At 29.0% G+C, this 12,939-nt stretch overlaps 1 protein-coding gene and 1 long non-coding RNA gene across 2 annotated transcripts; both read right to left on the reverse strand.

The window, feature by feature from the left end:
- Positions 1-240: 240 nt before the first annotated feature.
- LOC107058688 (uncharacterized) lies at positions 241-1,307 on the reverse strand. Its single transcript, XR_001472228.1, has 2 exons — positions 1,119-1,307; positions 241-397 (listed from the first exon to the last, which is right to left on the reverse strand). It is a non-coding gene; the product is annotated as an uncharacterized lncRNA (long non-coding RNA).
- A 4,286-nt stretch (positions 1,308-5,593) lies between these two features.
- Positions 5,594-9,857, reverse strand: LOC102586259 (ABC transporter G family member 21). The gene is made up of 5 exons (XM_006365999.2): positions 9,438-9,857; positions 8,520-9,318; positions 7,326-7,505; positions 7,046-7,224; positions 5,594-6,344 (listed from the first exon to the last, which is right to left on the reverse strand). Exons 1-5 carry the CDS (start codon positions 9,657-9,659, stop codon positions 5,697-5,699), a joined length of 2,028 nt encoding a protein of 675 aa, XP_006366061.1. The 5' UTR covers positions 9,660-9,857; the 3' UTR covers positions 5,594-5,696.
- Positions 9,858-12,939: the final 3,082 nt, after the last annotated feature.

The following is a 12,939-nucleotide window of genomic DNA, read 5'->3' on the forward strand; positions in this document are numbered from 1 at the left end:
ATACCTACATACATATACATATGTGATTTGATTTTAAAATTTTAAATAAATTAAATACTTGTGGTTTACTATTAATATTCAACCTCATTGACAACTTTCAGAAGGATCTATTATGAATGCGATCATATTTTTGAAGGATATATGAGCAGAATAGCTTCTAATTTGATATTAATTTACTTTATTATCATTAGAACGATATTTTTTAAAATTATTTTTACATTTATCTAATTAAAGAAACAATTTTACAGATAAGAGTATGATATTATTTCATTAAGAGAAGAAAAGTACATCACTCATAATTTTAAACAACGACAATTATATTCTTCATCATACTCTAATTAATTACTCCAACTTCTTCTTAGTTATTATTCTTTCCACCTGCCTTGCTACCTGATGCCTAAACAAAAAAGAATTAAACTATATTATTTACACGAAATAATATTAATAACCAAAAATATATACGTTGATTTTCTTTTAAGAAAATATTATTATTTGGAAAACTTCTAGCCCGGCCCGGTATTTTTCATAAAAAGTAAGATTATACTCCCTCTGTTCATTTCAATTTTGCACGTCTTTTAAGATATAATAATATGAGTATCTTACTATAATATTCATATTAATTGAAGTATAGTCTTATTTTGAGAAATAATTTGTGAATAAATAATTAATATTGAGGGTAAACGAAAAAAATAATTATCTTTTCTTGATATGTTAAAATGACAAGTAAAAGAGAAAATTTATTTTTGAAATAGTGGACAAGTAAAAATGAACGCAAGGAGTACTTTGTCCATCCCAATATAGGTAAATTAAACGCAGAATTGAAGAAAGAAAGGAAGACTTTCAAGATTTGTAGTTCAAAACAAGACTTAACATTTATATAGCTTATGAGTCATATTATCACTAAGGTTAAAATGGTAAAATTTAAATCATTTAAAAAAACATAGAAATGTGACAATATTCTTTTTTGATAGGCTTTAGACAAAAGGAGCTAGTAACACGGGTCAAATAAGACAGGTTACCTGTTACGTACAACACGTTAAAATATACCAATTGTCTAAATATTATTTACACAATCAACGTATGTATAAAAAAACTTAAAATTAGAAATGTTGATTGACCTTTTTCTTAGGCTCGCGAGTCTTTTTCGGGGCGGATTTGGAAGCAGTAGGAGCCTTAGTTGATGTTTTCTTGATTGTAGAGGCAGATGGTTGAGTACCAACTGGTTTCTCAACTTTTATTGATGCCATTTTAATTGTGAAGAACAAGAAATATTTTAATTTGGCTCTGAGTTTCTAGTTGCCTTAATGAACTCTAATATTTATAGTCTTGTTTCACATAAGTGGGAATATTAATAATAACATGAATATCATGTCAAGCCCAATTTGAGAATTTCAGCATCAGATGCTTAGATATATACAAGGCATATAATTTTCACCAATAAGGATTGTGGTGGAGAATTACACGTTCGGAGTACTTAGATAAGGGTAAGGGGTTCATCTGAATCTTCTATAACAGAAAATATAATTACATTGTATATATATATATATATATATATATATATATTTATTTTATATCTATTATGTATATAGTAGATGTTGAATTTCCTTGATTTCTTTGTGTATTTACTTATTCATATCACTGTACCCCTTAATGAAAATTTCAGCTCCCCACTAGAGAGATAAATACAACGTCGTCGTTGATTGGAGCAATGTATCGATCAGTTCAATTTCTCATCATTTTTATGAAACACTTGAGCTTTCCGTTACGAATTTAAATTTAATCGGAAACTAATATATTTACCTATCACTGAGTGAAAAATAAAAAGATTTGAAAGGCATATAATTTTCTTTATTTTGCATTATTTAAGGACAAATGCTAAAGGATTCATGTTGTTCTTTTGTATATTATACGAAATTCTTGGTATAATATAGACTTGTGTAAATTCCTTTGTACAGTTCCAAGTAGTAGGGGTATTTGGAATATTAATATATCAGTTGGCAAATATTATAATGGCGTATATATATAAATGTGTCATTTAATTTGGTTGAAATTGACATCTATGCTCTTCAAATTTAGATGTGCATAAGTAGACATACACTTAAATTTGTATAAAGTTGAACAAATATACACATGCGTCCTACGTAACATAATACACGTAGGACATATGTGTCTACTTGTTCAACTTTATATAATTAGCTTAAATATTTACTCGTACACACCTAAACTGAAGGACATAAATACCAACTAAAATCATATTAAAGGACACATTTTTTACTATATTTATATATTATGTCTATTATAATATTACTAATATGAAACCTGTGCCATGCAAGTTGGCAAAGCATCTTGGAGGATATTGCCTCTAGTGTATTTCGAAGTGTTCGCTCTTGAATTTCTATCTCTTAAAATTGGTTGGGAAGAATTTATGTTGCCCGTCAGACATAAGTTCTAATATTTACCTATAAGGAAAAGTTTGTGGTCAGTTGAACATAATTCATTGTTTCGAAATATATTAAACGTTTGTCTTATTCAAAAAACTTAGAACTTATGCCTAATAGGCAATCGTAACACAAGTAAATTTTAATTTTTACATATAAGGTCAAAAACTTCTGATTAATTGATCGAGTACATTATTCCTTATTTTAAAATGTCCTGAACGTCTACTTCATGGGTAAAAGTAAGAATTTTCTGAAGTGAAGGCTATTATTCAAAAAAATTGTTAAGCTAGACCAATCCATCTAAGGCCACAAACTTGACCCCTCCTAATTTTTGGGCCTTATTTGAGTCAAAAGCCTTAGCTTGGTATGAAGAAGTGGCCCAATATTTGGATTTTGGGGAGAACACAAAGCAATGGGTTTATTGAAATGCTCATTAAATAATACTGGAGGATGTGATACAGGATAATTGAAATCGACTATATGAATCTTCAATATCATCTCGTTAATTTAGTTTCATTTCATTTCTAAATATTCAATGGTTCGTCTTTTAAGACATTAGATATTACTCTCTCTGTTCCTAATTACTTGTCCACTTTTCTTTTTTTAGTTGTCCCTAATTACTTGTCTATTTTGACAAATCAAGAAAGGACAAAATATTTCTACCTATTATACCCTCAATTAATTACTTTGAAAAAGGTAGAACTTCTTGAAAATCTTAAGTTTTTAATTCATCAACTCTATAATTAATAGGGGTAAAATGGTAAATTCACTATGTAAATTATTGCTTTCTTAATATGTATGCTAATTTAAAAGTGGATAAATAATTAGGAACAGAGAGAGTAATTATTTAAAACTCATACTAATCCCATTCATTTATAAATCTCATTTACAAGTGTTGCAATGGGTGCCATTCATATAAAGTGAAAAAGAGCGATGTTTGAGTCTTTGGGATCTCCACTTATCTTTGGGTCATTCATACTTTTACGTTTATTTTGTGTTGATTTTTAAATTTTATTTCTTTAAAGTAAATAACTTTTTTGTGGGCCATAAATATCGTACAAGTTTGTCACACGCCTTTAAATAACTTATACATGTTGGCTGCAAGACATTAATTAATTTGACTGTTAAGAAAAAATTTAAGGATCAACTCATTTGAAGAACATAAATTAAGGACCAACATAAACTATGTAATTAAATGTTTTTCTTCCATTAATGAAACTCACTAATTATCGTTATTTGCGAACTCAAATAAACCGATTAAAAAAGTTAACTTGGAAGGGTGATTGTTCAAAAATAAGTGAGGTTTTACTTATTTGTTTGTGTTTGATACGTACTTAAAAAAATATTATCCTAGAAGCATTGGAAAATGAGATGTGTTGGAGAGGAAAAACACAATTAATGTAGAATACTCCTATCATTTATGAAACTCTTTTTTAGTATAGTTTTCACTAGAAAAGTCGATCATTTTCTTTATTTTTAAAGAACTACCTTCTTAGATAAATTTATTTTTCAAAATATTTGACCAATCATTTATAAAAAAATATTTTCTGCCGTACCAAACATACCTTATATAGTTGGAAACACCTCTACAATGTTCCATGAAAAAGCTAATTTGCCTATGCTGGAAAATAAATAAAAAAATTGTGGCAATCCTTGATCGATGTGAAAGGGATGCACTATAATTAAGAAATTAGATATTATATATTTCTGCTTTTTTTCAATTTTCTATGAAGATATCAAAGTTAGGTTCTGTTCATGTCATTCAAGAATAAGATACTTTGCCACTTTTTCTAATTTCTATCACATCAATTAGGGGGCATAATTAATAACACCATTGACATTCCTTAACTCACTAAGCATAATAGATAAGAAAAAAAACAACCTTTCTGATCGGAATTATTCAGATGGTAAGCACCCTCCAAAGTGGAGGTACAAAATCGAACCAAATCGCAAATCCAGTCAAATAAAAAAAAACCCAACTAATGGTTTAGTTTGGTATTGGAAAAAAAACCCGATTATATTTGGATTGGTTTGGTTTTAACTAAAAAAACCAACCCGAGACCAAATCAATCCGACATTATATATGTAATTTTTAAAATTTTATTTTATACATAAAAATATTTACTTTGATTTAATTTTAAAATATTTCTTATACTATTTCATAGTTTTTATCTTTTAATATATTATTTCAAGTTTAAAACTTAGAATTTGGAATGGTCCAATAAAGATTATAGTTAATAGATGTTGATAATTATAATAAAACTTAAATCAAAATCAAATTAATACTAATGAAAAAAATATCAATTCAACACTAAGATTGACAACAATATTAAATATTTGTTCTTTAGTTTTACATTGGTTTAGACAAATAAAATACATAATCTAATTTTAATTTTCCCCTAAAATATTTAGTAATGTAACTAATACTTGTTAAACTTATTTTAGCATGATTTTAGTACTTTTAAATTATGATCATTTTCATTATGACTTTGCAATATTTATTTTATATGATGATTTCATTATTATTTTTTATTGAATATTTTAGTGTCATCAATACTCATCTCATATTTTTTGTTATTTTCTTAAGAAACACCTTAGATAATTGTATTTTGGTTGGACTAAAGAAATATTTGGAGCACAAGTTAATTATATGTTTGTATGCAAACTTTACCGAAAAAATCCAAAAAACTGAAAAAATCCGAGGTTTATTAGTTTGGTTTAATTTATAAATTTAATAAAAATTCGACACAATGGTTTGGTTTGGTATTTGAAAAACCCGAACCAACCCAAGGTTGAAAAACCCAAAAAATCCAAATTTTATTAGTTTGGTTTGGTTTATAAATTAAATATTTTTACACAAATGATTTGGTTTGATATTTGAAAAACCCGAACCAACCCGGTCATGTACACCCCTACCCTTCACCTTCAATCTTAAATCTGTTGGTTCGAATCTCCAGTAGATCGAATAGGATCGAATGGTAAACACCTTTCACTTTCAATCTTGAATCTGTTGATTCGAATCTCCGAGAGAGAAAAGGACCGAAGCTCCTAGGGAGGAGTAAAAAACATGAAAGAAAAAGCAAGACATTTCTTGACAATAATAGTTTGTATAGTACAATTCACATTTCATTGTAACAAATTTTCTTGTCAAGGTTAATAATTATACTTCTTAATATTTTATTTAATAAACTTAAAGAAATTAATACAAATCTTGTCTAATTCAAAAGTCTCTCTCTCACACACACACACTCACTTTAGTCATTGATGCCACAACCTCAAAGCAACATAAGCCAAAAGCCTATACACCACCAACATAACAACCAATGCCACCACATCAAGTACCAAATTGTCAATTCCAAGATACTTAATAGGTGGAAATTCCAATACTTCACAATATTTCCCAATCCCACATTCATAAACCTCATTTCTTGAATATTGTACTCCAAGTAGAAGTTTGTAACAATAGTGGCTAAATGAGATGTACTTGAGCCAATTAATGAAAATAGGAATATGTTGAATGTAGTATCCACTTGCTAGCAAAAACACAAGCATCAACACTGAAGATAATGTTGTGGCTTGTTTCACATCCATTAGTATTGCACCAAGTGCTAGGCCAAGTCCTTGAGACACTAGCACATTTAAAAGTATGATCAAAAGGGTCAGTATAAATGTGACAAATTTTGGCTTTAGACCACCCATCCAGTATGTTACTGTTACGAAGATTGTTGGAAGTACAAGTTCCATAGGTAAATCACCCACGGTTCGTGCAAAGTAGTAAGACGAAAGGCGATACATGCCAGACGAACGCTCTCTTATGAGCATTGGACGCTCTTGTGGGAATGCAAATATGGCACTGAACAGAGGAAAAAATCCCCAGAATATTGAGAAGAAAAATAGCAATCCCACCTGTTGGATACAATCACCTTGTTAGGAATTTTTGTATATTGAAAAAACTTACTTAAATTATCTATATAAACAAGTGTAGAAAACATAATTAAGTAAACAAAAATTGTGTAGTTTAAGTTTTTATATTATGTGACATAAATTTAACATGACATTTGAACAAGCAAAAGTCCTGAATTCAAATCTCACGGTCACTGATTAAGAAATGCCTATGATACGAAATCATATTTTGCATTTGATGGGACATGCTAAAGACATAATTAAGTAAAATAAAATTATGTATCTTAAGTTCTTAGATTAGTTGACATAATTCAACATGACATTTGAAACGGAATTCAAGTCTCACAATTACTCATTAATGAGTGGTCTATGATAGAGAAACCACACATGTATATGAGAGGCGTGCTAAAGACATAATTAAGTACGCATAAAAGTATGCAACTTAAGTTTTAAAATTAGGTGACATAATTCAACATGACATTTGAGGTGGAATTCAAAGTCTCACAGTCACTAGTTAATGAGTGGCCCATGCTAGAAAATCCCATCATGTTTGTATGTGATCAGAGCTGGACGTGTTGAAGACATAATTAAGTAAATAAAATATATTATTTCTAACTGTTTAACCTTTCAGATGAGACGATCACACAATTCATAACGTAATAAAACAACCTTAGAATGGCTACATGAGAAATTTTGAACATTACCTGATCCATTATATGATTAGTTTTACAATGCCACCATAGGAGTCCAGACAGAAATGAAACAGACATCACTTGGAAAATCCTTAGACCAGAGTAGGCTTCATGTTTTCTTTCTTTAAGTCCTCTACCAAGCAAAACCTTAAATTGCAACCACCAACTTGTGGTCCATTGATCGTCGCGACCTGACAAATAAAAGTGGTATATATATTTAGATCTTTTACGATAATCTAGAGATATAATTTCATTGTATATATAACAAGTTAAATGAGAGATTTTCATGTACTTGTTGATGATGAACGAATCGGACGATTGCAACTTTGATTAATTTCCTCTTTCAATAAAGGATAAATATTTTTTCTATAAGAGGAAATTAAGGACTGTTTGGTTGCATTTTGATTTTCAGATTGATCTTGTTTCATAATAAGTTCATGTTGATCATCATGCCTTGTATCATGTGTAATACCTGCAAAATAAATTAAATACTTTATTTGACAAATTCATATAAGGATAATTAATTAATTGATTTTTATTTATGTAACATATGATAAACAATTATTGTACCATGGCAACATAAAGTCGTGTGAGAATCTTTAATTTTTGTATTTTTATGTAGAATATTTGTTTTAGTTAATAATATTTAAAGGACAATGGGACCAAATGAAAAGGTAAAAAAAGAAAATGATACGACAACTTTATTAATTAAAGGGCTAAAGGAGGGGACAAATTAAAGTTTAATAAGCTAAAACAATCATTGATTAAGTACTAATTGTTTCACTTGTGACTGGAAAGTAGATTAGCTAAATTATTGTTACAAAAAAACATGATTTTCATTAAATAAAGGATAGGAAGAAAGATAATCCTCTGGAAAATGGTAGTCGTCTTTTATTTTCAGATCTCTTAAATATACATAAAAAATGACTTTTTTTTATAAAAGTAAAAATAAATTTGTAGAGATTATAAAACCGACCCAACAAAACATGTATTAAATAGGGAATAATATGGTCCATCAAGTCAAATCTCAACCACTTTTACACCAATTACCCAATATATGGAGAAAAATATTCATTTAAATTGTCTCATTTTGGCTTGGTTTCCATTTTTTATGGTAACATATAGACATCTCTGAGTTTGAAACTTGATTTACACTCAATTATGAAACTCTCACATAAAATAAATAGCATTTATAGATAGTATAAGCAATCTTGTTTAATATAGACATTATATGAAGGAAGTTCTATGACCTTCATGATAAGCCGTACTTTCTTTGTCCTAATTTATAAATCATTTTGATCATGGTCATTAAAATTTAAAAAGATCAATGATTTATTAATCGTGAGGTCTAAGCAGGTCTTACACATTTGTATAATCATAAAATTATCTCGTAAGGATAAATAAGAAATTTAAATTATTTCTAAATAAAAAAAAATATGAGTGAAAAAATTACGCTCTACGTCTACGGAGAGAAAATATATCATACCATTAGCAAGATCAAGTAGAAAATCAGCAGGGTTCATGAAATTGAATCCAGGAGCGTAACCAATCGATGCAAAATATTCCATAACAAGGCTACTTTTCCCATAATAAATCGGACAACCTTCGGTCAAGACGATAATTTTATCGAACATTCTAAACAACGTACTAGAAGGTTGATGTATCGTTGTGACCACGGTCCGACCTCCTCTAGCCAACCAACGTAACGTTGACATGATACGTTGAGCTGTAGTCGAATCAAGACCTGAAGTTGGTTCATCAAGTAACAATAAACTTGGATTCACTAACATTTCTTGTCCAATACTCACTCTTTTTCTCTCTCCACCTGAAATTCCCCTAAATAATTGTCCACCAATCATACTATTTCTACATCTTGTTAACCCTAATTCCATAATAACTAACTCTGCTTGCTCAATTTTCTCTTGATTTGTTAATTTACTAGGTAATCTTAACAAAGCAGCGTATGTCAACGTTTCGAGGACGGTTAAATGAGGATATAGCACATCATCTTGTGTCACGAAACCAATTTTTCGTTTCATTGAGCTCGAAAATTGTTGATCGTTGTATGTTATGGTACCGGAGAATTTACCGTGCAATCGACCGGCTATCGATGTTAGGAGAGTTGTTTTACCACTTCCTGATGGACCTAACATGGCCAAAAGTTCACCAGGCTTAACTATTCCCATGACATTTTGAAGTATCATTCTAGTTTGCTTTTGTTGATGTGAAGAAAAATAACCCCTTTTGTTGCTTTCCAATTTGATAGTGTATGAAACATCTTCAAACTACAAAAAAAAAAATTAAAAAAAAAAAACTTAGGTCAATATACCGCTAAAATATACAATGATATACAATAATATACATCAAGTGTATACAATTGTCAGTGTAGAGAAGTTAAGTATACCTTAAGAGTAACGGGGTGTAAAGATTCACGAAGAATTGATAATTTAGCATGATGTGATTGTTGATGATCCGAGACTCTATCATCGTTCACACGAGGACTAACGTTACACGTTGGACCATTTGGTTCGATCTGAAGTGAGATGCTATCAATTCGAGCACGTACAAGAACATTACTCGAACCACCATGGATGTTACTACTATTCTCTTGATCATGAGGCAACATTTTTAAAACTCTTAAAGCTTCAAAAATTTGTCAAATTGTTCAAGGTTTAATTTGTTGATGAGAAAAGAGATAAAATCACATGCAAATGAAGAAAAGAGAAGATGAGAGCTTTAAAGTGATAAAAAATAAGCACGAGAAGAAGCAATGTGTGTTAGAGACATGATATAGGGAGAGACCCACAAAGAGAGAGTTTTCAAATGTTGGAAGTCCAGGTGTGATGTATTAAAATTTGCCATATTATAAATTTATAATGGATGTCACTTTCAAGTTTTCCACTTTTGTTTAAAGCATAATATATAAAAATGTCATTTAACTTGATCTTAAATCGATATATATATATATATCCTTCAACTTTGGACGTGCACAAGTTTAACTGTTTACTTCTGAACAACTAATTAAGTTGAAGGACACAAATATTAGCTAATAAAATTGAGTTAAAAGACACATTTATGTATTATGCTTTTTGCATATATGTGTGTGAGAGAGAGCGAGATAAAGCTTAGGAGTTTCTGTGTCTCAATTAGTGTGATGCATATACTTTGATGGGATACGAAGTTAAAAAAATACAAAATTATAATCTTAAAAGGTTGTAGATAATTGCGTTGATAAAAATATCTCGTTTAGGATAAAAAATTAAGTTGCTTTGAAATATAAAAAGATATTCATTCTTTTTTAGTGACAGATTAAAAAAGAAAAATGGTCACATAAATTAGAATTGAAGAGTGCTAGATGCTAACAAATTTATTTTCTTTTGCATCTCTTGCTATATAATTCCACAGGATATATATTACAACCCATCAAGAAAAAAATATCTATTATTTTTAGTGATTTATTTTATTTCGCACATTGATTAATTCCAAAAAAATTCATATTCACTCCCAACAATATTATTATCTAATATTATTTTTATCTTCACTGAAATTAAACATTAAATTTCATGATTATCATTCTTTCATTGATCATTAGCCACACCCTTGATATTTTTCAATTATTTCTTTGTTATAAAATAATATTACAAGGAAATAAATGTTAGGTTTGGGTTATATATTATGTATGTCACGTGTTTCTTATTGGTAAATCATCAATGACATATTTATTTTACATTTACCTGAAATAAAGGAATTTAGAATATTGTTTTTCTCTATTTATTTTTTTTGAAGATGAAGTGTCATTTTTCTTTAATTTTGTCCGAATATTCACTTAAGAAGGCAATATCAAAGGAAATTGAAGTGCATATTTGTGTAGCTGGAGAGCACACGTTACCAAAAGAATTTAACTTTTATACAAAGGTAATATAAAAATATCTATATAATCAGATTACTTAGCAGAAATTGTAATTTAAAATATCTTTTTTATATACTAATCCGTGTATTTGCTAACCTGATAAAAAGAATTATAATTAATTAATTAATTTGGTATGGTTAGAATTAAAAAAAAAAATACAATCTAACACAAAATATTACACATTTACAAAAAATATACTAAATTATAATTAAATTGAGCCAAATAGGAGAAGATAAAAAAAAAGGGACTAATTTCGATTATTATAAGCTTCGACCAAGTGAAATAAAATGTAAAAATCTCTAGTATTTATGCTCAATGCTTAGGGATTATTTAATTGTTGAGATAAAAATAATAATCTCAAAATAAAATGTTGATTATGAATATTAATTAATTTCAAAAATTATTTTTTATTTCATTGCAATATTATATTAATGAAAATAACTATCACATATAAAAGATAAAATAACAATTTTTATAAATTATTCTTATCTATCTCATCTCGCGTATTGAACCACTCGATAAAATCTCGAAAAAATCTGTATAATTGTTCCAAAACTTATTGACCGTTTAAACTTGAAGAACAAAATATATTTAGGTAGGCCGACAAATAGATTATGCTAATGGGGTCCACATAATCTTCCAACCAATTACAGTAAGCCACCTCCCTTCCCTCAACAATTATTTTTTTCTTTTAGCAAAAAATATTATAGGAAAAAAGAAGAAAAAGAAAAAGAAAAAGAAAAGGTCAAAAGAAGATTATGTTGCTCATCAAATGATTTCTGCTTTTTGTTAGATCTTCCTTTAATTTATAAAATGTCATTGTGCGGTGATGAGATTGTTTCACCCTTATTCAAAAGTTTCGGGCTTTCAAATTCAAAACTTGTGTATGGAGAAAATCTTGTTGGGAGCGCCACATTTGAATGAGTCCATGTGCGCGATCTAAATTTAATCGGGACTCCAATGCAGATTCGGTCCGAACACCGAGTAGAAATTAGAAAAAAATGTCATTGTCTGCTAGAAGTTTTGGCTTTTCGTTTTCTTACTTTATTTTCTCTTTTTAAGTAAAAGCAAAAAAGTTAGATAAATGAAATCAAATACAAATTGCCTAGTTACAATGAAAAATAAAGTCAAATTTTATCAAATATTATGTTAGCTTATCTTTCAATTGCTTGTAGCAAATATTATATGATAACCATAAAATATAGAGCAAGCAAGCAATGTACTATAATTCCTATAAAAAGTTGAAATTATTTTGATAGTATAACTTCTTTTTCAATATTAATATGTATAATTTGAATCATATATTAAAATTGGCTCAAGATATTAAACTAGAACCAACCCCATTCATTTACTAAGGACATGATTATAAATAGGAAAGAGTAAAAGTCATGTATTATTAGGATAGAAGGTTAGTAGGGATAAAGTGTTGTCTTGTCTTACGAGGGCTTAGATTTATTAGTGTTTGTTATAGTACTAGTTGTACTCTTGTAGTTTTGGTCATATGTTGTGTATTGTGTTTCGATTATCATACTATTTTGTTGCGGTTATTGTTCTTGTAGACTTTACACATGCTTTTCTCATTAGTTGTTGTGTTTTCTTCATTATTTTCTCTTCCTTTTACTTGGATTTGATGCATTTGCTCGAAGGGTCTTTCAAAAACAGTCTATCTACCTCTACGATATAGCGCTAATGTCTACATACACTCTACCCTCCCTAGACCCCACTTAGTGAGACTTCACTAGATATGTTGTTGTTGTTATTGCTGAGAGAGGAGGACAATTTTTTTTAATATATATTTCGTCTTTGATGTCTGATATTCGCATTGAAGTTCGATTGATTAACTCTAAATTCACTTTAGAAAATTACACATCGAAAGATAAAATATTTGTTAGACGATTTCATATTCAACAAGGTTTTCAACTAATATGTAATAATCATTGGTGATGTGCCCTTGACTTCAAATTCTGAGTTCGCCTACCGATGAGGTAGCTTTGGT

This window comes from Solanum tuberosum, unplaced genomic scaffold (assembly GCF_000226075.1).
Source record: "Solanum tuberosum cultivar DM 1-3 516 R44 unplaced genomic scaffold, SolTub_3.0 scf00573, whole genome shotgun sequence".
Lineage (NCBI taxonomy): Eukaryota > Viridiplantae > Streptophyta > Magnoliopsida > Solanales > Solanaceae > Solanum > Solanum tuberosum.